The following is a 24,176-nucleotide window of genomic DNA, read 5'->3' as shown; positions in this document are numbered from 1 at the left end:
ATGATGATGATGATGATGATGATGATGATGATGATGATGATGATGATGATTTGGTATTGGAGTTTTGGCTGAAATCCAACTTGCAATAGGCCCAGTGGGTCCCCAAATTCATCCTGTTGTTATTTCCCCAGTCCCAGAATATACAGTTGGGATAGATAGACTTAGAAGTTGGCAAAACTACCACATTGGTTCCTAAAACTGCATGTTGTCCTCTACCCATCCTTCCCACATCATCCCCACACTATTGTGAGTATAGGTGAGTGTGCCACTCTGCATGTGGGAAAATCAGAGGACAACTTTTTTTTTTTTGACACAAGCTCTCATGTACACCAGGCTGGTCTAGATGTCATTATACATCAGAGGATGATCTTGAACTTCTTTTTTTAAAGTATTTACCTTGTGTGAGTATAGTGTATGTATCTGCAGTATATTGCGTGCAGTGTCCATTGAGGCTAGCAAAGGGGTCAGATCCCATGGAACTGGAGTTATAAATGTTTGTGAGCCTCCAATGGGTACTGGAACTAAACCTGCATCCTCTGGGAGAACAACCAGTGCTCTCAACTGCTGAGCCATCTTTCCAGGCCTGACCTTGCACTTAACCTCCTGAGTGCTGAGGTTAGAGATGTGCACCAGGGCATCTGGTTTATATTCTTGTAGGAACAGAACCCAGGCATTCGTGCTGAGGAAGCAGTCCACCAATTGAGCTGTATTTCTAGCCTTGCAGCAGGGTGTTTAGTGTAGATGAGGCTAGCCTTTTTCCTCAGCCTGCTGAGTGGTGGGCTTCTAGATTTGTGCCACTGCCCTTGCAGGTAGCTTTTCATGTTATGGGTCTCTTGTCTTCTCAGTCAGAGCTGAGTTTCACCTGCTGGAGCTCTCATGCTCTTGTTTAGAGCCTAGCACAATGCTATGTACATGGCAGATATTCTGTAAGCATTTGTTTAAGAAATGAACAAAGGACTAATTGAGTCCTGAGCTTTTTGGCTAGTCACTGCTGTTAGGCATTCTAATGGAGCAAGGGTGTTTTCTGACCTCTATCTTTTCCCTCCCCAGGAAAGGCTAATCGGTGGTTCGGGATGGCACAGCCCAAGTCTGGAAAGATGAATATGAACATCCTCCACCAGGAAGAGCTCATCGCTCAGAAGAAGCGGGAAATTGAGGCCAGAATGGAACAGAAGGCCAGGCAGAGTCACGCAGCCAGTCCACAGCCCCCTCATCCTGGGGAGTAAGTGGCTTCTGAGGCTGAGGGCAGCTGAGTCTCAGTGTGACAGGACACAGGATGGTGTGACAGCAGAAGGGGGTGGTGTGCACAGGTTCAGCTGTGCTGCTACATGCGTGAACCTGGAGCTCAGGAGTAAAGGCAGGAGCACCCAGAATTGAAGGTTATCACTATATGTGAAGTTCAAGGACAATTGGCTTATGTGAGACCTTGTTTCAAAAAACAAAAGGCTTGGTTTATAGGCCTATATGCCTCCCATGGCTGTTGTCAACGTAGTTGAGTGGCATTGCGTCTGTTCATAGACTAGGGCATAGGCTGTTCATGGCTCAGTGATAGAGTGCTCACGGGGCATGCTTGAGGCCTTGGATTACATCTGTAGCATTGGAGAAAAAATGGAGGGTGTATCATGTGTATACTGAACACGTATGTGCTTTTCATATTTTAATTATTAGTTCAAGCTTGTGTACGCATGTGTGTATGCACATGTATTCACACATGTGGAAGCCAGGGTCAACTTTGGATATCTTTCCTTAGGACTTGTTTACATTTCTTTGTTCTTTTTTTTTTTTTTTTTTTTTTTTTTTTTGGGAAAATGTGTCTCTGTGTAGCCCTGGCTGTCTTGGAACTTGCTCTGTGGACCAGACTGATACTTGAGATCTGCATGCCTCTGCCTCCTTGTTTTTGTTGTTGTTGTTATTTTTGTTTTGTTTCGTTTTGACACAGGGTCTCACTGTATAAATAAGGCTGTCCTGAAACTTGCTGTGTAGACCAGGCTAGCCTTGAACTCACAAAGATCCAGTTGCCTCTGCTTTTGAGTGTTGGGATTAAAGGTGTGCACCACCATGCCTGGCCACATTGGATTTTGAGAGAAAGCTTCTCACTGGCCTAAAACCCAGCAATTAGTGGTCAAGAAACCCCAGGGATCCTCCTGTCTCTGCACATACCATTCCACCTGGCGTTTTGAACATTATTTCTGGGGATGGAACTCCAGTCCTTGCTTTTGCATGGCAAGCCCTCAGATGAACTCTCCCTGGTTTTTGAGACAAGGTTTTCTTGCCTCACTTTGCTGAGAGTTGGGGTTACACAGTCCCAGCAACTGGGTTTATCTTCTCAGCATTATTTGCTAAGCAACACAGAAGACTGACAGCTGATTGCACAGCATCTGTGTGCAATAGTTGCTCTGAGTCATCTAGAGATCATTACAGTGCACAGTAGAACTGTGTGTCCCATGCAAATGCCACATGGTTCTCTCTTAGGTGCTGGAACAATGTGAGGATGATGCCAGGGCCCGAGAGTCCTCCAGAGTCTCAGCTGCTAAACAGGAGGCTGGTTTTTCATCAGAGACTTCTCTGCTGTGTCAGAAAGCTTTGACTTTTTGCTTTTGTTTTGTTGGCTTTTATTGCTTTGAAGTCAAAATCCAGGAATAACTGGGGGCCTTTTTGTTGTTAAACTTAGAAAGAACCTGTGGGCCCACAAGGTGGCTTGTGTAAAGGTGCTTGCTGTCAAGCCTATGACCTGAGTTCAATCACTGGTGTTCATATGATGGCAGGAGATCCTGCAAATTGTCTGACCTCCATATGTGCCCCATGATTCACAGATATACTATATACACGAACATACTATAAAATGTAATTTAATGAAATTTTAATTTTTTAAAAATATATATTTCATTTTAGATGTATGAATGTTTTTGCTTTCATGTATGTATTTGCACCGTATGCTTAGTGCCTGAAGCATGTCTAGTGCCTGAGGAGGTCAGAAGAGGCATTGGCTTCCCTTGAGCTGGAGTTGTAGATAGACATGAGCTGTCATGTGGGTGCTGAGAATTGAGCCAGGTCCTCTGCAAAAGTATCAAATGTTCTTAGTCACTGAGCCAACTCTCTAGCCCCCTAAAAATATTTTAAAGTAGCTTACATGCATGTTACGGAATCTAAGAGATAAAGGTCAGTGTTTCTCAACCTTGACAGCCAGAGATGAGTACCACTCTTTGGGGTGCTTTTTACTGTGTTTATGGTACTTGGAATAAAATCCCAGGCCTTGCACATGCTAAGCATGAATGCTCTTCATCCTGAGGTGGTGGCTCATTTTTTCCTTCTTGGCTCAGGCCATCTGCTGCTCCAGCCTCCCAAGAAGCCAGGACCATAGGTATAGCTGCTGCACCTGCCAAAAGGCACAGAAAAAGTGGGGGATTTTGTTTGTTTGTTTGTTTTTGCCAGGCATGGTGGTTTCTGCCTAAAATCCCAGCACTCAGGAGACCGAGACAGGAAGAGTACAGAGTGAGACACTGTCTCCAAAACAGAGAATGACAAAGAGCAAGCCACCACAGCACAATTTATAGCAGGTCTTCAGTTCTTACCAGGCATTTGCTGTAGGTGATCCCTGTGAGCGCATTATCTAGTGAAGCTTCTGCCAGAGCTCTGCATGTGTTGGGGATACACACTAAAGCCAGTTATGGTGATACTTGTACAAATCCCCGTACTTAGAGACTGAGGCAAGAGATTTTTGCAAGTTTATGGCCAGCTTGGGCTATGTAGCATGTTCCAGACAGCCAAAGATAGTGAGACACAGTTGTAAGGGGGAGAAAAGCAAACTGCCAGGGTTAGTGGCAGATACCTGCATACTTGCACAGTCAGAAAGATCAGAAGGCGAAGGCCATGAGACAAAGTAAAATCACAAAGCTGAGTGTAGTGTGTGCGCCTTTAATCCCAGCACTCAGGAGGCAGAGGCAGGTGGGTCTTTGTGAGTTTGAAGCCAGGCTGGTCTACAGAATGAATTCTAGGACAGCCAGGACTACATAGAGAAATTTTAACTAACTAGCTAGCTAAAGCCACAAAATGCACACCGATCCTGCTTTAGAAATAGCTGTGATATGTGGCTAATAGTAGCCAGGTCATTCATTAACTGTATAGGAAAAGAGCATAAGCTGTATTGATGGAGGCCACTGGGACCCACAGGGCTGGGATTTAACCAGAGGTAGACCAAGTATATGAATTGTTATTTCCACCAAGATAGAAAAGTTATCTGCATGCATGCCTCCTCCCTGCCCATAGTCATTGTCCCTGACATCTTTGTGGCTGCAGTCTGGGTCTCTCAGCAGAAGAATACAAGGTGGGTGTAGGGCCAGGAATGTCAGTACATTAGCCTGTCCTTGGCTCTCTGCCTTCCTCCACAGCTCACTCTGACCCATGCTTTGGTTCTAGAATTGCCAGTGCACATAACTCCTGTATCTCCAACAAGTTTGCCAACGATGGCAGCTTCTTGCAGCAGTTTCTGAAGTTGCAGAAGGCACAGACAAGCACAGGTAAGTGCAACCAGCCTTCACACTCCAACTCCTGTTCCCGAGATTCCCCAAAACATTGTGGGTGACAGGTCCCACCACAAGAACTGTTAGTGCCCTCACTCTTCTATGGATGACAGATAGGCTTCCTCCAGGAGGGTCACCTCTTGAGTGTCTGTCCCATGATGGGCCCAGAGGATTCCCAGTGGGCTGCAGGTAGGTTGTACTCCTATATAAAACTGCCTTGAAATGCCCACGTTGTATCAAAAGATGACACACATCCCGGTAATGCTGTGGCTGGTGCAGGACAGGGAGGCATCCTGGAGGCGACCAAGTCACCCAATAATCAAGTGTTCACAGGAGTTTATTAAATGCCTTCTCTAGCCAGTGCTTCCTGCACTTGACACCACACAGGTGGCTGCCCTGCCCTTTTCCTCATTCTCCTTCATATAGCCTGTGGGCAGAGGATCCTTATCAACCCTGTGTCACATGTTCCTTTGAAAATTGACAGCATGAGTCCTCTATACCAGAATCCACGGACTTCATGTCCCATCATTTTTACTTCTGGTCTTTTTTCTTTTCTTTGTTTTTTTGTTTGTTTGTATTCTCAAGACAAGGTTTCTCTCTGTTGCCCTGTCTCTGTTGACCAGGCTGACCTTGAACTCAGAGATCCACCTGCTTTTGCCTCCCAAGTGCTGGGATTAAAGGAGTGTACCACTACTGCCCAGCAGATACTCAGCTTTTTCATGTGGGTACTGGAGCTGGGATTCCAGGCCTTATGACTGCACAGCATAGCAAACTGTCCTAAGCTGACAAACCTTCTTTCTCAGCTCTCAGCCTTTGATGAGACAGGCAGTCACCATGTAGCTCTTGCTGGCCTGGAGCTCACCATGTAGACCGGGTTTGCCAGAAATTCCCAGATACCCACCTGCTTCTGCCTCCCCAGTGCTGAGACATGAAGGCCTGCACTGCCATGCTCTGCTTCCCACATTTGGTCTTTGAGACAGGGTCTCATGTAGCCTACACTGAACTCAAACTTGCATTTTAGCCAAGGATGACCTTGAATTCCTGATTCTCCTGCCTCCACCTCCTGAGTGCTGGGATGACAACTCTGTACCATCATGCCTGGTTTAATCAGTGCTGGAGATAGAACCTGGAACCTCACACATGTGAGGCGGGCACTGTTCCAACAGAGCCCAGCTCAAGACCTAGTTGTGTCTTTAATTGGACCACAGAGGATGAATGGTCAGCCTGACTTGTTAGGGGCACCAGAGCCCTGGCTCCAACCCTAGCAGTAAGGTCAGATGGCCAAGGAGAGAGGATAGTGTCCCCATTCCAGAGATTGGAGAGCCTCACTGTGGTCCTCTAGGCTTTGAGACAGGAGGGAAGAAAGAAAGAAGAAAGGTTAGCCCCTGGAAGGCCTCATGGCTCCCTAATGACAATGCCAACTGAGGCCTGGGCCCAGACTTTTGAATCTCCCCCCCCCCCCCCCCCTCTTCAGACAGGGACTCTTGGGGCTGCTAAGAGCATGTGTTGCCCTTGCAGAGGACAAGGATCAGTTCCTAGCACTGCCATGATGACTCACACCATTCTGGTTCCTACACACTCTTATCTTGGAAATGCTAGGCATGCATATGGGGCATAGATACACATGCAGGCCACTCATACAAAACAAAGATCTTAAAGATGTAATAGTGGCTATCTTGGAACAAATTGTATAGACCAGGCTGCCCTCATAGTCACAGAGACCTGCCTAACTGCCTCCTAATTGCTGGGATAAAAGATGTGCACTACATGGCATTTTTCATTAAGACTTATAGATTTAATTTTTATTCATATGTATGTGGGCCTGTATGAGTTCATGTGCATCTTGTGGTTATAGGAGCCCTTGGGAGTCAGGGTTATCTGACATGGGTATTGGGAACCAGATTCAGGTTCTCTGCAAGAGCAGTAAGTGCTCTTAACTTCTGATCCATCTCTCTGGCTTCTGATTTTTTATTTATTAATGAAAAACACATATGAAGTTGAAGCATGCCCTCCCCTCATCTCTACCTCATAGGAACCCACTGCTGACAGGTTGTGTCTAAGAACCCTGTGGTCATCCTGTTCTCAGTAGTGTGTGCCACTGGTTTGGATTAAAAGATTATGCCTTCTCTCATTGGACACTTTCCTACTTGATGAGATGGGATTTCTTTATACCTACAGGGTACCTACAGATCTCTGGCTGAGTTCAGCTTCTGAAGCATTGTGTAGCTAATGTAATGTAAGCCATGTTCCTGGTTTACAAACTGAGGCTTTGGGAAATAAGTCTAGAGTGTGGAGCCTCTCATGCTGCAGCCCACCTGTCCAACTGTACTGCAGCACTGCTCTCCAGGGAGCTTGTTCTCCGTGTTGTCAAGGGCATAATTGTACCCATGGGGTTTTTGTTTGTTTGTTTGTTTGTTTTGTGGTGCTGGTCATTGAACCTGGGTTCTCATGCATGCTCAGCAAGTGTTCTACCACAGAGGACCTGTCTTTTTGGCTTTTCATTTTGAAACAAGACTTAGTTGCCCAGGGTGAGTTTGAACTCAGTCCTTTTGCCACAATTTTCTGAGTAGCTTGAGGTTAGAGGTCTTCAATACCAGGCTCTCTCCACATGTGGGATCATTGTAGGAGAGGGGCCATGTATATCCCAGTACAGCCTGCAGCTCACCCTAGTGGGTGGAAATCCAGGTAGGGGGAAGCCACACAGACACTTGGAGCTTATTTTTGCTAAAAGAGACTTTAAAGCTGACTTCAGCCTTTGTCAGAGGAGGACACACTGTTTATGCATTTTACGCTCTGGGCTTCAGGTCCAGTTTAGGAAGGCTATGATCTGGGATGTGGAGGCTGGAGTCTCACCTAGGAGCTGGCCTGCCTTCCACAGGGTGTGGTATATGCCTCTGGGTGTGGTATACAGAGGCATATCCAGTGATAGCTGCTGCCTGCCAACCCCTGGCTTGTTCTCTTATGTCATCCCTGTGCCTCAGTCATCTTCCCTGGCCTAGAGGTGGCACCCACTGATGCTTAGAGGTCTAGGATGTTTGTGCAGCTACAATGTGCCCGCAGCAGTGCTCTCTGCAGATCTCCAGTGTATGTTTTCTTTTTCCAACCCCAGGTCCAGCCCCCAGGGCCCCTCCCAGCATGCCCACACCCAGCACCTTAAAGAAACCCCTCCTACTCAGCAAGAGGACAGGCCTGGGTCTGGGCAACCCCACAGGCCCTGTGAAGAACTACTCACATGCCAAGCAGCTTCCCATTGCACACCGTCCAAGTGTCTTCCAGTCTCCTGATGATGATGATGAGGAGGAGGACTATGAGCAGTGGCTGGAGATCAAAGGTAAGTTGTGGGGCTGCCATGCCTCCTTTTGCCCATCCTCACTGCAGTTGTGGCTGGAGCCTGGCACAAGGTGCTGTAATTGGGTCAGCAGCCCAAAGGTGCCTAGGGAGCCTGAGATTTGAGCAGAGTGAGCCACCCTGGGAAGTCTTGAAACAGCCCTGCCAAGGACACTCATCCCCTTCTGAGAACAGTGACATCACAGAAGGCTGTCTTGGACAGGGCTTCAGGTAAACTGAGGCAGGAGCTGCTTTGGCTGTCTGTATATTTTGGGCTAGATGTTTTGAATGTGTGGTCTCTGGGTTCAGGCTGGCAGTGGCCACGGCTCTTCTAGTAACTCAGCTCCACATCTTTCAGAACAATGCTCTGTGGCAGCAAGGTCCTGTGTAGAACTGGCTGCACACCCTGTCACCCAACACAGAGGACAAACTGATCATTTTGCTATGCTATGTCAGCCTGTTCTGAATGAGGGTCAGCAGAGTAGGTTGAGGGTATGCCCCCTTAGGCATTCTGTCCTTGCTCATGCTCTGTTAATGATCAAAAAGGGGCTAGGCTCATCTCAAGGCCTTAACACCTGTTTTGGGCATTGATTGATGTGGCCTTAAATACCTGCTTCTATACACAATCATCAGAAGGGATTCTTGCAGTGCACGTGGGAAGAAGGTGAATCTGGAAGAACATCCAGCACAAAATGCCCCAGGACTTTCTGGTGCCTCCTTCTAGGTCATATGTTCCTTTATCCCTTCTATCCCACTTCTGTACTTCCTGGCAACTAAGCAACAAGGGGGATAAGATTAGCTACAGGCTTAGCTTCTACCCTAATGTCCAGACACCAGCTGACAGTGAACTGTTCCCCTTGTAACACTTATAAAAGGACATGATCAGACTCAGACTTAGGACTAGGCTGAGGAGAAATACAAAAGCAAGTTCCATCGGCCTCATACAGGCAGCTAATCTACTTGAAAAGAGATATCTTAGGCTGGGGATGTGGCTCAGTTGGTACAGTACTTGTTCAGGAGGTACAAATCCCTGAATTTTATTCCCAGGACAGCATAGGTGGTGTATGTCTCTCATTCCAGGTTGAAACAGGAGGATCAGAAATTAAATGCTAGCCTTAAACTAGTCTGGATACGTGTCTCAAAAAAAAAAGAGAGAGAGAGAGAGAGAGAACAACAACAACAAAAAACCCTTAACACCTTAACATTGTATCTCTGAGATAGTGATTGAACATAAGGAAGTAGGTGTCCTGTGCCCTTAGGACAGGCTGCCAGCACAAACCCAGACCACTTGCTAAACAGCTGGCTGTGAGTGTATGAGGGTACAAGAGATTACAGGAGATTATCCTAGAGTGCTGCATTACTGGATCATGGGAAGTCCCATCAGAAACCTATGGAATCATGTCTAGAGCACTTGGGAGCCAGCTTCAAGGTAGTGAACTGAAGTCCACCCAGTGTTCATATCAGAGCATGTAATTATTTTTAAAGGAGAATTTATTAGAGCTGGAAAGATAGCTCAGTCAGGGAAGTGCTTGGCCTCCTCGTGGCTCCTAAGCATGTGGACCTGAGCGTCTGATCGAAAATTCCACAAGCAAATATTGATGTGGTGACATGCTGTAATCACAGTGGCGGGGATGTGGAGACAGGTAGGCTCGCTAGCCAGCCAAGTCAGTGTGCAAGGAAACTTTGAATCAGATATTAAAATCAAAAACGAAATGAAGCTGGGGAGATGGCTTAGCAGTTAAGAGCACTTGTTCTTTTAGAGGACGTGAGTCTGGTTCCTAGCACGCACACAGTGCCTCACAGCCAATTGTAACTACCATCTACATGGCACACAGACATATATGTTGACAAAACATTCAAAAAAAGACCAAATGAAAGAAAGAAAAGGTGAGCAGTTCTGAGGAGCTACACTGGCCTCATCTTCACATGCACCTGCATATACATACAAAGAGATTTCTCATCTCACCTGGGCATGGTGGCACATGCCTGTAATCCCAGCACACTGGAGACAGGTAAAGGCAGGTGGATCTCTGAGTTGGAGGCCAACCTGGTCTACAAGTCTTTCCAGGATAGCCAGGGCTATACAGAGACTCTGTCTCAACAACCCGGGGAGGCTGGGGCACACAGGACAACACACCAAGCATGAAAAAAATTGTAGGGCTGAAGAAGTGGCTTAATAGTTAGAGCACTGGCTGCTCTAACAAAGGATCTGGGTTCAGGTCTCGGGACTTAGATGGTACTTCACAACTGTAACTCCAGGTCCAGGGGAATCCAGTACTCTTTTCTGGCCTCCATTGGCACTGCATACTTAAATACATGCGTGTAAAATTTCATACACAAAAGCTTAAAAACGTATTTAAAAAAAAATAACCCCTACACACACATACACAGGGAGAGAGAGAGAGAGAGACAGACAGAGAGAGGAGAGGGGTGGGGCAGAGAGAGGGAATGAGGGAGGGAGGCAGAGAGAGGCTAGAAACACGTCCCAGGGGCCCTTTTTAGCCTGAAGATGTCTCACCTGCCAGAGGCCCTAACATTTCTGTGCCAGCTGTTCTGACTGTGGAGACCAGGCACCCTCCACAGAGCCATGTGCATGCTGTCAGCAGTTTCCTGCACCTCCCAATCCTCTCCTGCTGTCATTGCTGCCTGTAGAGAGAGTGTGCCTAGTGACTATTGGGTGTGTGAGTTGGAGCCCAGTTACTGACAGCGTCCTTAAAGTTTCACCCCCAGAGGGAGCCGAGACTCGGAGAGTGATAGAGAAGCTGGCCCGTTTTGTGGCAGAAGGAGGCCCAGAGCTAGAGAAAGTAGCTATGGAGGACTACAAGGATAACCCAGCCTTCACGTGAGTACCACTGGGGCAGTGCCTTGCTGCTCACAATTGTTGTGGTCACACATAAGAGTGGAAACTTGACACACAGCCTGGGCTAGGGACTTACCTGTCGTTGGAGCTCAGGTTAGATCTAAGGCCTCTTTGTGTGCTAAGTAAGGGCTATTATGCTGAGCCACACTCCAGCCCCAGAGGAGGTCATTATTGTTATTTGGGAGGAAGTGCTGGGAATAGTCTCCAGGGTCTCAACTACTGCCTCTGCACACAGCCTTAGGCACTTTTGAAATGCCCTCCTGAGGGCTCTGCAGTGAAGCCTTAGCTTCACTTACCGCTGAAACTCATTTGCAATGTTCCAAATCTTCTTTCCAGCTTTTTACATGATAAGAATAGCAGGGAATTCCTGTACTACAGAAAGAAGGTAGCTGAGATCAGGAAGGAAGCCCAAAAGCCACAGGCAGCCACCCAGAAAGGTAAGTGGTCAGAGGAGGGCGAGGAGCACTGTGGGATGTGGGCAGCCAAAACCTATGCCCTCATGGGCAGTGGGTAGGTGCACCAACACACCTGCAGGTCCCCCAGGACCCGACTGAATTCTGAGCACCAGGCTTGTCTTTAGGGTGTGGGGCTGTGACATGTCAGAGGCCTCATAGGGGCTAGGGTCCTGTTAGATGGTCATTGGGATGTGGGAAGGGACCAAGGGAGCATTCACTTGTCATTCTGACAAGATATAGTTATCTCTAGCTCCATGTGTGCCCAAGGTGGGTATGCTGATGCCAAGAGCTGGAGGTGGATGGGATGGGTCTCTGAGTTAACAGGAGTCTGTGGAACATGGTTGAATCACTGTACACTTGTGCTTTGTCCTCCTCAGGAGAGGAGGGTGAGCTTCCCAATGCCCTGTACATTCCGGGTGAGGGTGGGGTAGGGTGGGATTGTATAGTTGTGATACTTCTCTGACTTTGGTCCTTATAGTAATCTGATTCCCATTTGCCTGTCTCTCTTTGCACCGTTCCTAAGCCAAGCCCCGCTCACTCCAGAGGGGCTCTTAGCAGGAATTAGGCTGTTGGGTGTGGTGAGTTGAGCTCAGTACTGACAGCCTGCTTAAAGTTTCACCCCCAGAGGATGAAGAGGCCAAGAACCTTGCAGAAAAGTTGGCCAGGTTCATAGCAGACGGGGGTCCTGAGGTGGAGACCATCGCCCTCCAGAACAATCGTGAGAACCAGGCCTTCAGGTAAGGAAGGCTCTCTGCCTGTGGGGACAGCAGACTGGAGGGAGGAGAGATTTGCTTTGTTGTGTTTCATTGTGGCTAGGAAGGCAGTGTCCTCTATGGAGTTATACCAAGGAACCAGAGAACACCTGGATCAGGGGCCAGACAATGGCCCAGAGACCCTTTGGTGGACACCTGAAGGCTCCTTGCAGTGTATCACCACCTAAAGGGAGCAGTGTTCAGAACATTAGCCTGAGGGGGATATTTCAAATTCAGCTCATTAGAAAGGTCTACCCCAGGTGGGCGCAGTGGCACATGCCTTTAATCTCAGCAGAGGCAGAGGCTGGCATGATTTACAGAGTGAGTCCCAGGACAGCCAAGGCTACACAGAGAAACCCTCGCTCAAAAAAAAAAAAAAAAAAAAAAGAAAGGTTCACCCTGGCTATGGCATATACAGGATTCTGTGTATAAGGACAGGGACTCTATTCTAGGAGTTTTCTTTTTCTCTTATGTTTTATTATTTATTTTGAAACATGGTCTCACTGTGTAGCCCTGGCTGTCCTAGAACTCACTGTGTAGACCAGGCTTCCCCAGAACTTAAGACATTTGCCTGCCTCGGCCTCCCAAGTGCTAGGAATAAAGGCAAGTGCTTCCACACTGGGCTAGCCTGGGAGTTTCTGATTAGAGCTCATGGATATGTTTCCTGAGTGGTATCTGAGCAGCCACACTGGGTTTTTAGCTCTCTTTCTCCCATGTGTTTTACAGTCTGGCATTTACTTTGTTCCCTGTGCCAAGTGGCAGTTGTTGGCTTGGGGCAGGCTGGTGTGTGGTCTTGGGATGTCTTTTATGATAAGGAAAGAGTAAGGATCAGGAGTCTTGGTGTGAGGAGTGAGAATCCCTCCTGTGCTCTGATCCCAGAGAGGGCTGGATCACTGGCGGACCCACCCTTGAGCCGATGCACCAACCCTGAGGTTCACCCTCATTTTGCCATCTGATCTGTAGCCTGGAGGGCAGTATGCTGTGGGGCTGAAAGGGGTCAGCAGAATCTAGCTGTGCAGCGAGGCCCACTTCAGTCTGTTAAGTCTGGTGTGATACACACAGCCTAATAGCCTTTTAAAAAGCTATCTAACTGAGCTCATTTAAATAAGAACTCACTGACTTTCGGGTTCTGTTTCCTGTGGAGGCTGTCTGGCTTGGGACAACTGGGAATCGTGGAGGGACTTTAAGGCCCCACCTCTCAGGAGGTCAAGGTCCAGCTCCACCCAGCCTTTCATTGATACAGAGTTGGCTCAGATAGCCCTGAGCCTCCTGCCTGGCCTTTGTCTGCCTGAAGGGTCTGACAGTATATGTCTAGCCTGGAGATAGCTGTCATTGACACTAAGTCAACCTGGCATGTGAGATGGCTGACAGAAAACTATTCCCACATTCATCCCCATGACTCATCAGCTTGGAGGAGTAGTAGGGCATTTGTTTTTCTGGCCCCCACAAGGCGTGCAAGTTTACATGAACAGTCTTAGTTGCTCAGTTAGTGTTGTTTCTAGCTGCTGTGAATATGTTCCATGATGAAACTTGAAGGCTTTATTCTGGCTCTCAGTTCCAGGTTACAGTCTTGATTGGGGGGAAAAGCAGCAATAATTAACAGTAGTTAGTCAAGAGCAGAAAGAATAAGTGAACTCTGGTTACTTTCCCCACTCTGTTATAAAGCCCAAGACCCTACAGGACCCCATACAGGGAATGCTGCCTCCCACAGTACCAGCTCTTTTCACCTCAATTAACATAGTCAAGACCTCATAGACATGCCTGCAGGCCAACCTGATCCACACAGTCCCCCATTGAGACTCTCTTCCCAAATGATTCTAGATCGTGTCAAGTTGACTATGAAAACTGATTATCACACTTGGGATTAAATATGAGTTAGCTATGAAGACTAGGCTTGCCAGGTAGATGTGTTGCTGGTGGCATCTCCTTGTATTTCAGTCCACCTGCTACTTGGCATTTCTGTCTTAGAAGGTGTGCCCATCGCTCCTGGTCTGTAATATGGCCAGCATACTTGCATACCCTGGTTAAAAAATCCTTTGTGAGGGGGCTGGAGAGATGGCTCAGAGGTTAAAAGCACTGCTTGATCTTCCAGAGGTCCTGAGTTCAATCCCCAGCAACCGAATGGTAGCTCACAACCATCTATAATGAAATTTGGTGCCCTCTTCTGGCATTCAGGTGTACATGCATACAGAACATTGTATACCTAATTAAATAAATCTTTAAAAAAAAAATCCTTTGTGAGCCTGGTAGTGATGGCTCACACCTTTAATCCCAACACTTAGGAGACAGAGGCAGAAGGATCTCTGAGTTCAAGGCCAGCCTGGTCTACAGAGTGAGTCCAAGGCAGCCAAGGCTTCACAGAGAAATCCTGTCTTGAAAAACAAAGAAAGGAAGGGAAGGAGGGAAAAGAAAAGCTTTGTGAGTTGGATGTGGTAGTGCATACCTTTACTCTCCGAGCAGAGGCAAGTAGATCTGTGAGTTTAAGGCCAACCAGGATTACATAGCGAGACCCTAATCCAAACACACAAGAAGAAAAAAACCCTTTGTCATGTCAGGAAGCCAAAGGCATTTCCTTCAGCTAGTCTCTTGCTGAGTGATCCAGTTCCTGGCATGCTCAGTTTTTTATTTGGTTTGGTTTGGTTTTTCAAGACACGGTTTCTCTGTTTTAGCCCTAGCTGTTTTGGAACTCTGTGTAGACCAGGCTAGCCTCAACTCACAGAGATACTCCTACCTCTACCTCTCAAGTGCTAGGATTAAAGGTATGCACCACCACCACCAGGCCCCTTTGTCTATTTTACAAGTGGCCTTTACTTGGTCATGCTTATACTATGACTTAGGCATACAAAGGAGACACAACTCTCTCCTGCTTTTCCAGATGGCAGATGTTAGCAGACTTCTTCTAGCTGTCGCCTAGGGCTCATGTGAACACACAAACTGAGTCTATGGGACTTTTTTGGAGGGAATGGTGGGGGGGTTTCTTGTTTATGCAAAAAGAAGCTATAGTATCTATCTGACCCTGTGATGTCAGCCCATGTCTTCTGGTATGCCACCAAGCATTTTGCAAGTCACATAGTAAAACTATTCAAAGGCAAACCACCTCTGTCCATGTGTGTACAGACTACAGTCATTATTCCCTGGACAGCACAGGGCAGCTCCATTGCCATTGTTTCAGGCATTCTGAATATTAGGAGCTCGTTTTTTGCCCTCAGGAAGGTGTACATAGACTCTGTGCAATTCTGTGCCATTTATAGAAGAAGCTGAGTGAAGAGAGTTAGATAGCAGCAGGCTTCAGGCAGCCCTGGGGGACTGAGGCCACAGCAGCTCTCTATTGGGATACAGCTCTGCTGGGACCAACCTCCAGTTCATGGGTGCAGGTCCGACTCCTCAGTCCAGGATCAAGTTCCCAGCACTGTGTGTGTGCATAGCCAAGTCTTTCTTGGTATTTGCCACATGATAGTGGAAACCCTGAACCAAGTCACTCTGTTTTCCTTGATAGAGAAGTAGGCAGTAGAGAAGAATTGACAGTCTTAATGTATATCCAGCTGGCTCAGGACAAAGAGGATAAGCTCTCTACCTACAGCTTCTAGGGGAAAAGTGCTTCTATCCTCCAGCAACTTATTCTAAAGGGGGGGGGGGAGGTGGAGCCCCAAACCTGTATCCTTATCTGTCAGCCTATGGGGCTCCTAGAGATATGGCTGGATTTGAAGGAGGGGTACCCAAGATCTCCCAGCAGCTTAGGGTTTTCTGATAATAAGGTTACTGCTGGGTTGGGGGGTCTCTGAGGGTGCCTGTCACATCTCCAGCAGAAGCCTCTATGACTGATGGGGCCTGATAGGTGGATCAGGTTTGCAGTAGCTTCTGGCTGAGCCTGACTGGACAGTGACTCTGGTTACCTTGCGTGTACACAGCCTGATCTTCTCTAGTCCCAGTAGCAGGGTGAGGTCTCAACCCAGCTGTGGTGTCTCCCACTTTCTTTTGCAGTTTTCTCTATGATCCCAACAGCCAAGGGTACAAATACTACCGGCAAAAGCTGGAGGAGTTCCGGAAAGCCAAGGCGAGCTCCACTGGCTCCCTCCCTGTTTCTGCTCCCAACCCCAGCCTGCGGCGCAAGTCTACCCCCGAAGCCCTGTCAGGGGCTGTACCCCCTATCACTGCCTGCCCTACTCCAGTGGCCCCAGCGCCTGTTGTCAACCCCACTCCATCCATCCCTGGGAAACCCACCACCACAGCCACTGTGAAGAGGAAGCGGAAGAGCCGATGGGGCCCTGAAGAGGACAAAGTGGAGCTGCCACCCACCGAACTGGCACAGCGGGACATAGATGCCTCGCCTTCACCTCTGTCAGGTGGGTCACCTTTCTTATTGGCCTTAGAGGTCATTTCAGAGTATGGGTCACATTTTACTTCTTCCTGTAGCTTCGTACTCTGGGCTACTTGTGTGTAGACATCCATGCAACTGGAACTAGCCGTCAGTCTCCAGTGGGGATTGGATCTAGTACCCACAGAGCCACCAGTGCCTGTGACTATCCATGGCCCTTTATACAATTACATGCTCAGAGCCAGACTTGGTGGCATAGTCCTTTATCTCAGAAAGCTACATCAGGGTAATTGCAAGTTACAGGCCAGCCCTGTCTCAAAACATAGATGTGATGTACACACATGTCTATTCTGCTAGGTGTGAAATAGTCTCCTTGTGGTTCTTGCTTTGGGACAATGTTTTGAGATAGTCTCATATAACTAGGATACACAGAACCCTGAATCTCTTATCTCTTAGATGCTGGCATGGTGTGTACTACTATTCTTGCAAAGTGTAGTAAGTAGTACCTTGCTCCACAGTGTATGCATGGTAGGTGAGGAAATAGGATTAAGGTTTATAGAGGGCTGGGCATGGTGGCACACAGTTTAACCCCACCATTCAAAAGACAGGCAGGTGAATCTCTTGAGTTAGAGGCCAGCTCAGTCTACATAGTGAGATCCAGGACAGTCAGGGCTGCATAGTGAAGATTCCTCCCCAACAACAACAAAAATGTTCCTGAGGACAAATGATACATATACTTTTGGTACTGTCAAACCTGGGGCCTTCAGCATGCTGGGCTCCCCTGAGGTACAGCCCCAGCCTCTGAGTTTTCAAATGACAGGTGTGAACCACCATGACTAGTTTCCATTATTTTGGTTTGTTTACATTTGTTTACTTTTATGTGTTTTGGTGTTTTGTCTGCATGTGTGTTGGTATACTACATTATACATTATACCAGAGAGGCCAGAAGAAGGTACTGGGTCCTCTGGTACTGGAGTTATAGGTGATTGTGAGCTACCAAGTGGGTGCTGGGAATCAAACCCAGGTTCTCTGGAAAACTGGCCAATGCTCGTAACCACTGAGCCATCTCTACAGCCCTCCATCTCTATTGAGACAGGCTCTCATGTAACCAAAGCTGGTCTCAAGTTTTTACTGTGTGATCAAGACTGAGTGAACCTCTGATCCTCCTGCCTCCATTTTCCAGTGCTGGGATGGTGTATGGCCATTGTGGCTGGATTGGATTTCCTTGTGAGGCTGTCTTCTGTAGTCTAACATTATCTGGAGTTGGACTCGTTTCTCTTCTGTAACTTCAGTCTGGTTAGAACCTGTGTCATATGCACCATGTGACATAAGAAACGGCTGAAACAGGCATCTTTGTCCCAATCCTTGGTTTTGCAGGAAAGCTATCAAAAAAGCTATCTTTTGTTATGTATGTCTGTGTGTTCTCTAGATTGAGTCCTCTCCAGGATGCTGGGCAAGTCCACTGTCACCACTCTAGCCTCTGTTTTGTATAGGTGCTGTACCCATTGTTTAAAAGGCAATTTTTTAGCTGGGTGTGGTGGTAGTGCATGCCTGCAATACCAGCACTAGAGCAGGCAGAGACAAGCAGATCTCTGTGCATTTGAGGCTAGCTTAGTCTACAAAGCAAGTCCAAGACAGCCAGGGCTACTCAGATAAACCCTGTCTCTAAAAACAAAAACAAAAGAATCAAACAAACAAAAAGGCCATTTTCAGGGTTGAGGTATGCCCAGCAGTAAAAGCTTTCCTGTCAGTCATTGCAAGTCCTGGCTCTGTTCCCAGCTGCAGGTGTAAAAGTGGCACATTACCCCCTCTAAACATTACTGCAGGACTCCTCTTTCCATTTTACTGCTGTCAGGTTTTGTGTTTTGGAGGATGTGCGTATGTGTGTGCTTTACATGTATATCTGCACCATGTGCATGCCTGGTGCCTAGAAGAGAATGCCATCAGATCCCCTGTTACTGAGTTACATGTGGTTGTGAGCCACTATGTAGATGGTGGGAACTGGACACCACGTTCTCTGGAGAGCAGCCAGCAGCCTCTCATGCTGAGGCATTTCTCCAGCCCTGTATACTCTTGATGATGTTGTGAATCCGTGAGTCATGGTCTTACTTTGCAGCTTGGAAGTCATTGGTAGACCTTGAACTCAGAGATCAGTCTGCCTCTGCCTCCCAAGTGCTGGGATTAAAGGTGTGCACCACCATATGTGTGCCATGGCAGGAATGTGAAAGTCAGAGGATAACCTTATGGAGTTGGCACCCATTTTCCATCATGTTTTTCCTGGGGTTTGAACTTGCTGACAGTTTCTGTCACCTATTGATCCATCTCCAGCATGTGCTCAGAGACTCTTATATATATAGGTACATATATAATTGTCCCTTTGTCTGTGAGGAATGTCTCTTGGCCTGTTTTTACTTAACCCAGTGCCCTAGTGCCATACCAGGGCTCTAAGTTACTGTCTCCTGGCCATATTTGTTTCCATCCTGTCTGTGTGTGTCCGTGATTTGCAGTTAGCCTCTGTCCAGGGTCACAAGGATGGTCCTGTTCTCTGTCCTAGGCTTTGAAACACATGGCTTATGTTTTCATCATAGAAAGTTCAGGAAATACAAGACAAGGAGCTACCATAGCTACCACAGTCAATTTACACAGTCACCTGTGACCTTTCCTCCTCACAGCAGTTTCAGGGACAGCCAGCATGTCTCTTCTTTCCTGCCACAAGCTCACATGAATGTGGGGGTGGTGTTATGTCATCTGAGCTGATAGTCAATGGCTGAGGAACTTCTCCTACCATCTGGCTACTCCTCCTACTCACTAACACCCTATCTCCCAGTTGTTCACATTAACAAGGGGATGGCCTGTATCTTAGAGTTACTATTGTTATGATGAAACACCATGACCAAAAACAACTTGGGGGAAAAAGAATTCATTTGGCTTATGCTTCTACATCATTGTTCATCAGTGAAAGAAGTCAGGACAGGAACTCAAGCAAGTCAGGAACCTAGAGGCAGGAGCTGATGCAGAGGCCATGGAAGGGTGCTGCTTACTGGCTTGCTCAGCCTGCTTTCTTATAGAACCCAGGACCACCAACCCAGGAATAGCCCTACCCAGATGAACTGGGCCCAGTCACATCAATCACTAATCAAGAAAATACTCCACAGGCTTGCAAACAGCCTGATCGTACAGAGGCATTTTCTCAGTCAAGGTTTCTTCTTAAATAACTATAGCTTGTGTCAAATTGACATAAAGCCAGTACAGTCCCATGGGAAAGGCTGCTCTCCTGGATCCTCTGCTAGCCTGTGGTTGAGCATCCTGTCTAGCTCTGAGGGCCAATCTCTAGTCCCGGGGCCTTCTATTTCTAAGTCAAGGAGAAACTCCTGAACTCTTGATAGTGCCAGTTGAGGGCTAAGAAACAGCCTGTCACAGGAAATCGAGAGCCCTGATGATGAAGGCACCAAAGCTATGGTCCAGAGTAGCAGAACAGCCTTCAAACCATAAGTTGAGGTTCACATCCCAGTGGTTTGTGTTGTATTGTCTCTGTCTGGGAAGACTCACTGCCTGTTACTGCTGGTGTGGGTAAAAAAGAAGGGATTCCCTTTTTCTTAGCCTCATGGTTCCCTATACCTTTCTGTGCTCCTTCAAGCCCTCAAGAAAAGAAGGTCCCCTGGGAATCTAGGAGCTCAGTGTAGATTGTGTGCTTTTGTGAGAGAGAGTATGAGTGTGAATACATGTATGTGTGTATGCTGGTCAGACACTGCCCCCTGAGCCTCATCCATTCCTAGTGGGAATTTCTGAAGGGCAGTGCCCCAGCCCTAATGACTTGGGTAGACTCAGCCCTTTCTACCTTCCTAGAGGGATTTGTGTGTATGCAAGCATGTAGAAACCTGACTTTCCGTCCCAGAAGTGTTTGGTGGCTTCTGTCAACCAGATGGGCTCTCACAGCCTGTGGATCAGTAGAGCTCCAGCCAAGTTCTAGAGATAATGCTAAATTAAATATAAGTAGCTTTGAGGATAGCAGGGAGCTGAAGGAGCCACATGGCAGAGTCAATTGTCAGACCCAATCTAATGCATCTACACCAGATGGCATGTGTGTGGCTCATGGACATGCACAGTACTCAGCTCCTTCCTGTTGCTTTGCCAGGCCCCTGCCCTGTCATCATTAGCTGTGTGGTGCTGAGTGAGTACTCAGGGGCCAGGTTTCTGTGCTGGAATACGGGACCCTCTCTGGTTCCTAGTATCCACATCTGTCGCTAAGAGACTGTGAAGCTTTCCTAGAAAGGATCTCTTTCTAAAGAGGTAGACAGTGCACATGACAGCCTCCACCACAGTGGGGCCTCTCTTAAGTCTGCTATGGACTCTGCCTGGGGTGCTGCTGACACCAGATACCTGAAGCTGTGGCACAAGACTGTTACTTTTTTACAGTCCTGTCATCTGTTTTCTCCTTCTAGTTCAGGATCTCAAGGGGCTCGGCTACGAGAAGGGGAAACCAGTGGGCCTGGTGGGTGTCACAGAGCTGTCTGATGCACAAAAGAAGCAGCTGAAGGAGCAGCAGGAGGTAAGGCCACAGGCAGGGAACTCAGCTCTGCCCAAAATGAAGGACCACATGAATATCCATATATGAGTGCTGCCTAAGGAGTTCCTGACAGTCAAGTCCCCAGAACCAGGTTAGGGCAGTATCCAGGGCCCATTTGCCCTTCCCTAGCTCCCTCCAGTGTCTTGGTGTCCTATGCCCTGGGATCCTGATAATCTGAAGCATTGTTGTCTGATCTCAATAGGCAGGGGCCAGTTGGGCAGGTCAGTTGGGATCATAGCCCCAGACGCCCTAGTACCACCTTGCCGTAGGCCTGCAGCCGGACATCTGCTGCTGTCCTTGTTCTATGTCTAAGATATGTATGTGACAGGCTGCAGCTCTTGCCCTGCCCTGCTTATTTGGGCAAGGAGACATCCGCACTGAGTCTCTGGCTGTCCCCTGCACAGATGCAGCAGATGTATGACATGATTATGCAGCACAAGCGTGCCATGCAGGACATGCAGCTGCTGTGGGAGAAGGCACTGCAGCAACACCAGCATGGCTATGACAGTGATGAGGAGGTGGACAGCGAGCTGGGCACCTGGGAGCACCAGCTGCGACGCATGGAGATGGACAAGACAAGGGGTGTGTGGGGCATAAGGGGCGGGTGAACCCCACTCCCCTGCATCACCTGGCTGTGACACAGGGTGCAGAGGCTCTACCTCTCCCTTTCCTCATTGAGGGGTGTGAGCCTTCATAAGCAATCACTGGTCTCTGTGGGAAATACTGGGCAAGGCTGCAAATCTAGAACATGCACCATTGGTATCACCTCCTACTTCATCCCTCACCACCCATCTTTCCCTCTTCTCTGGGCAGAGTGGGCAGAGCAGCTAACACAGATGGGTCGGGGCAAGCACTTCATCGGTGACTTCCTGCCCCCTGACGAGCTGGAGAAGTTCATGGAGACCTTCAAGGCCCTGAAGGTGAGCCCTGGGTTCAGACCTAGGGAAGCTGACAGGAAGGCACCCAGCCTTCCCGTGCCGTGGCAGGCACTGACAGGTAGGGCATTAACAAATAGTGCAGTGTTTCCCAGCCATGGGGAAGTCATACCTCCAGAGCACAGGGGCTTTTTCTTTTTCCTTTTCAAGAAAGGGTCTTGCCATGCAGTCCTGACTGGTCTGAAACTTGCTGTGTAGAACAGGTTGGCCTTGATCTCTTGCCATCCTGTCTCTACCACCCGGTTGCAGGGAGGTACTGCCTTGCATGCAGCCCTCCTGTGTAGGCTCAAGAACCAATGAGCTACTGTGATATAAATTGGGTTCTCTTTGTATCCCATAGCCACATCTACTTAGCAGTCTTTGTGGCAGATTGTCCCCACGCTGTGTCTTTGGAACAAATTTCTCTAGAACATGAACTGTTAATAAACTGTTAATAAACTGCCAATAAACTGTTAATGTACCAAGGGGGCCATGCTAATGGTCACCTTGCTCCTTTTGATTTGATTGTCAGAAAGCTCAGCTCTTTGGAGACAGCAAGCAGAAGGATGAAGAGCTTGATCTATTTCAGTTGTAGAAACTAGTGGGTGGGACACATGGGTGACCCCAGGCTGACCTGAGGCGAACAGTAAGTGGGGTAGGCATTAAAGCCAGACCCAAGTATAGCTGCAGTCCTGTGGTTGCCAGCTTCCTCCCTTATGTTGCAGGAGGGCCGAGAGCCGGACTACTCAGAGTACAAGGAGTTCAAGCTGACAGTAGAAAACATTGGCTACCAGATGCTCATGAAGATGGGCTGGAAGGAGGGCGAGGGACTGGGCACCGAGGGCCAGGGCATCAAAAACCCAGTGAACAAGTGAGTGCTCCCTGGGGCTTGCAGGGAACACACAGATGGAGCAAGCCTTGAAGTTCCAGAAACTAGTGAGAACTGTCCCAAGTGTGAAGCTTTGTTTCTACACTGCTGCATGACCTTAAGGCTGGCCTCTGACCTCGTTCTGGGTTAATTAAGGACCACTGCCAGCGTTCCTGAGCCCTACCACCCATCCCCACCCCAGTACCCTGTAGCCCTTTTCTATCTGTGCCATCCTGGGCCCTATTCTTGACCACTGGCTTTCCACAGGGGTGCCACCACAGTAGATGGAGCTGGCTTTGGCATTGACCGGCCGGCTGAGCTCTCCAAGGAGGATGATGAGTATGAGGCCTTCCGCAAGAGGATGATGCTGGCCTACCGCTTCCGGCCCAACCCTCTGGTGTGTGCCTCCCTGACTCCCTGCTGGTGGTGGGGAGGAGACAACAATGTCCCGCTTCCAGCCCTCAAAAGTTGTCAGCTCTGCTGCTTGGAAGGTTCTGGAGGAAGAACCTACAGTTTTCCACTAACATTATCACTCTTGATCTTTTTGGCCTTCCACAGAACAACCCCAGACGGCCCTACTACTGAATATTCTGGAAACATAAATTCTACTTTCAGATCGGCCATCCTTAGACTGTGGAGTGTTCTGGCATCCGTCTCTACCCATCCTGTGTCACAAGTGTTGTGCTGTGTATTAAAGTCCCAGTGCTCACCTGCCTAGCATTCTGCCCTTGCTATTACCAGAAACCCCTTTTGTCCCTCCTCTGGTCCCTGTGAGGCTCGTCATTGAGTTCAGAGTAACTGGAGGCTAGCCAATTGGTGCGGACTTTACCCCAGGCAGGGAAAAAAGGGGCCTCCAAACACTTCATGATATGTGCATGGGCTGTGTGTCCTGGGTTGAGGGTGGGGCCTCTCTGGAGGCAGACACCTGGGAGAGGCGCTCTCTCATACCAGAAACCAGCAGTGGGTAGAGATGCCAGCTGCCAAGGCTGACCTGCGTGGTAGACATCTTAACATGGAAGCTCGACACATGCTTTGCCATTCCCTCCTCATGCACATACAAAAAAAATTAATTTTAAAAATAGCCAGCCAAGGTAGTGTACTCGTTTAATCCCAGCACTCAGGAGGCAGAGGCAGATGGATCTTTTGAGTTCAAAGCCAGGCTGCTCACCAAAGACTGTTAAACAAAAAAAACTGAGTTGGAGCAGTGACTCACTGCCTGTTCCCGCAGAAAGTCCAGATCCCAGCGCTCACACGGTGGGTTACAGCCATCCTTAACTCCAGTTTTAGGGGAGTAGATGTCCTCTTCTAGCCTCCTTGCACACTACATACACATGAGAAAAGACGCGGCGAAACACCCACATACATAAAATGTTTTTAAACATCCCTGGGGCTAGGAAGAAGGCTTAGTGGTTAGCATCTGCTGCACGGTCATGAGGTTAAGAGTGTAGATCGCAGAACACAACAACCTGATGCTCCAAGCACACCTGTAACCTCAGCTCCTGTCTCTGTGAGACGCTGTTTCAAAAGAACGAGGAGAATGATAAATCAGGACTCCCCACAGTCTTCCTCCTCTGGTCTTTACGCCCCTACTGACATAC

The 24,176-nt window shown here is 48.2% G+C and overlaps 1 protein-coding gene across 1 annotated transcript in view; it reads left to right on the top strand.

The window, feature by feature from the left end:
- Positions 1-23,296, top strand: part of Sugp1 (SURP and G-patch domain containing 1) — a 25,641-nt gene extending 2,345 nt beyond the window's left edge. The window contains exons 2-14 of the mRNA XM_055618687.1: positions 1,051-1,222; positions 4,417-4,517; positions 7,630-7,851; positions 10,566-10,689; positions 11,044-11,144; positions 11,776-11,899; positions 15,896-16,257; positions 20,672-20,778; positions 21,201-21,378; positions 21,610-21,716; positions 22,436-22,581; positions 22,846-22,975; positions 23,137-23,296. Coding sequence (XP_055474662.1) covers positions 1,051-1,222; positions 4,417-4,517; positions 7,630-7,851; positions 10,566-10,689; positions 11,044-11,144; positions 11,776-11,899; positions 15,896-16,257; positions 20,672-20,778; positions 21,201-21,378; positions 21,610-21,716; positions 22,436-22,581; positions 22,846-22,975; positions 23,137-23,163 — 1,901 coding nt within the window. The 3' untranslated portion in view covers positions 23,164-23,296. The remainder of the gene's footprint in view (positions 1-1,050; positions 1,223-4,416; positions 4,518-7,629; positions 7,852-10,565; positions 10,690-11,043; positions 11,145-11,775; positions 11,900-15,895; positions 16,258-20,671; positions 20,779-21,200; positions 21,379-21,609; positions 21,717-22,435; positions 22,582-22,845; positions 22,976-23,136) is intronic.
- The last annotated feature ends 880 nt before the right edge of the window (positions 23,297-24,176 follow it).

The sequence above is a fragment of the Psammomys obesus genome, unplaced genomic scaffold, assembly GCF_907164565.1.
Source record: "Psammomys obesus unplaced genomic scaffold, mPsaObe1.curated_primary_1811, whole genome shotgun sequence".
NCBI classification, from domain to species: Eukaryota; Metazoa; Chordata; class Mammalia; order Rodentia; family Muridae; genus Psammomys; species Psammomys obesus.
This window is presented reverse-complemented; position numbering and strand designations above follow the sequence as displayed.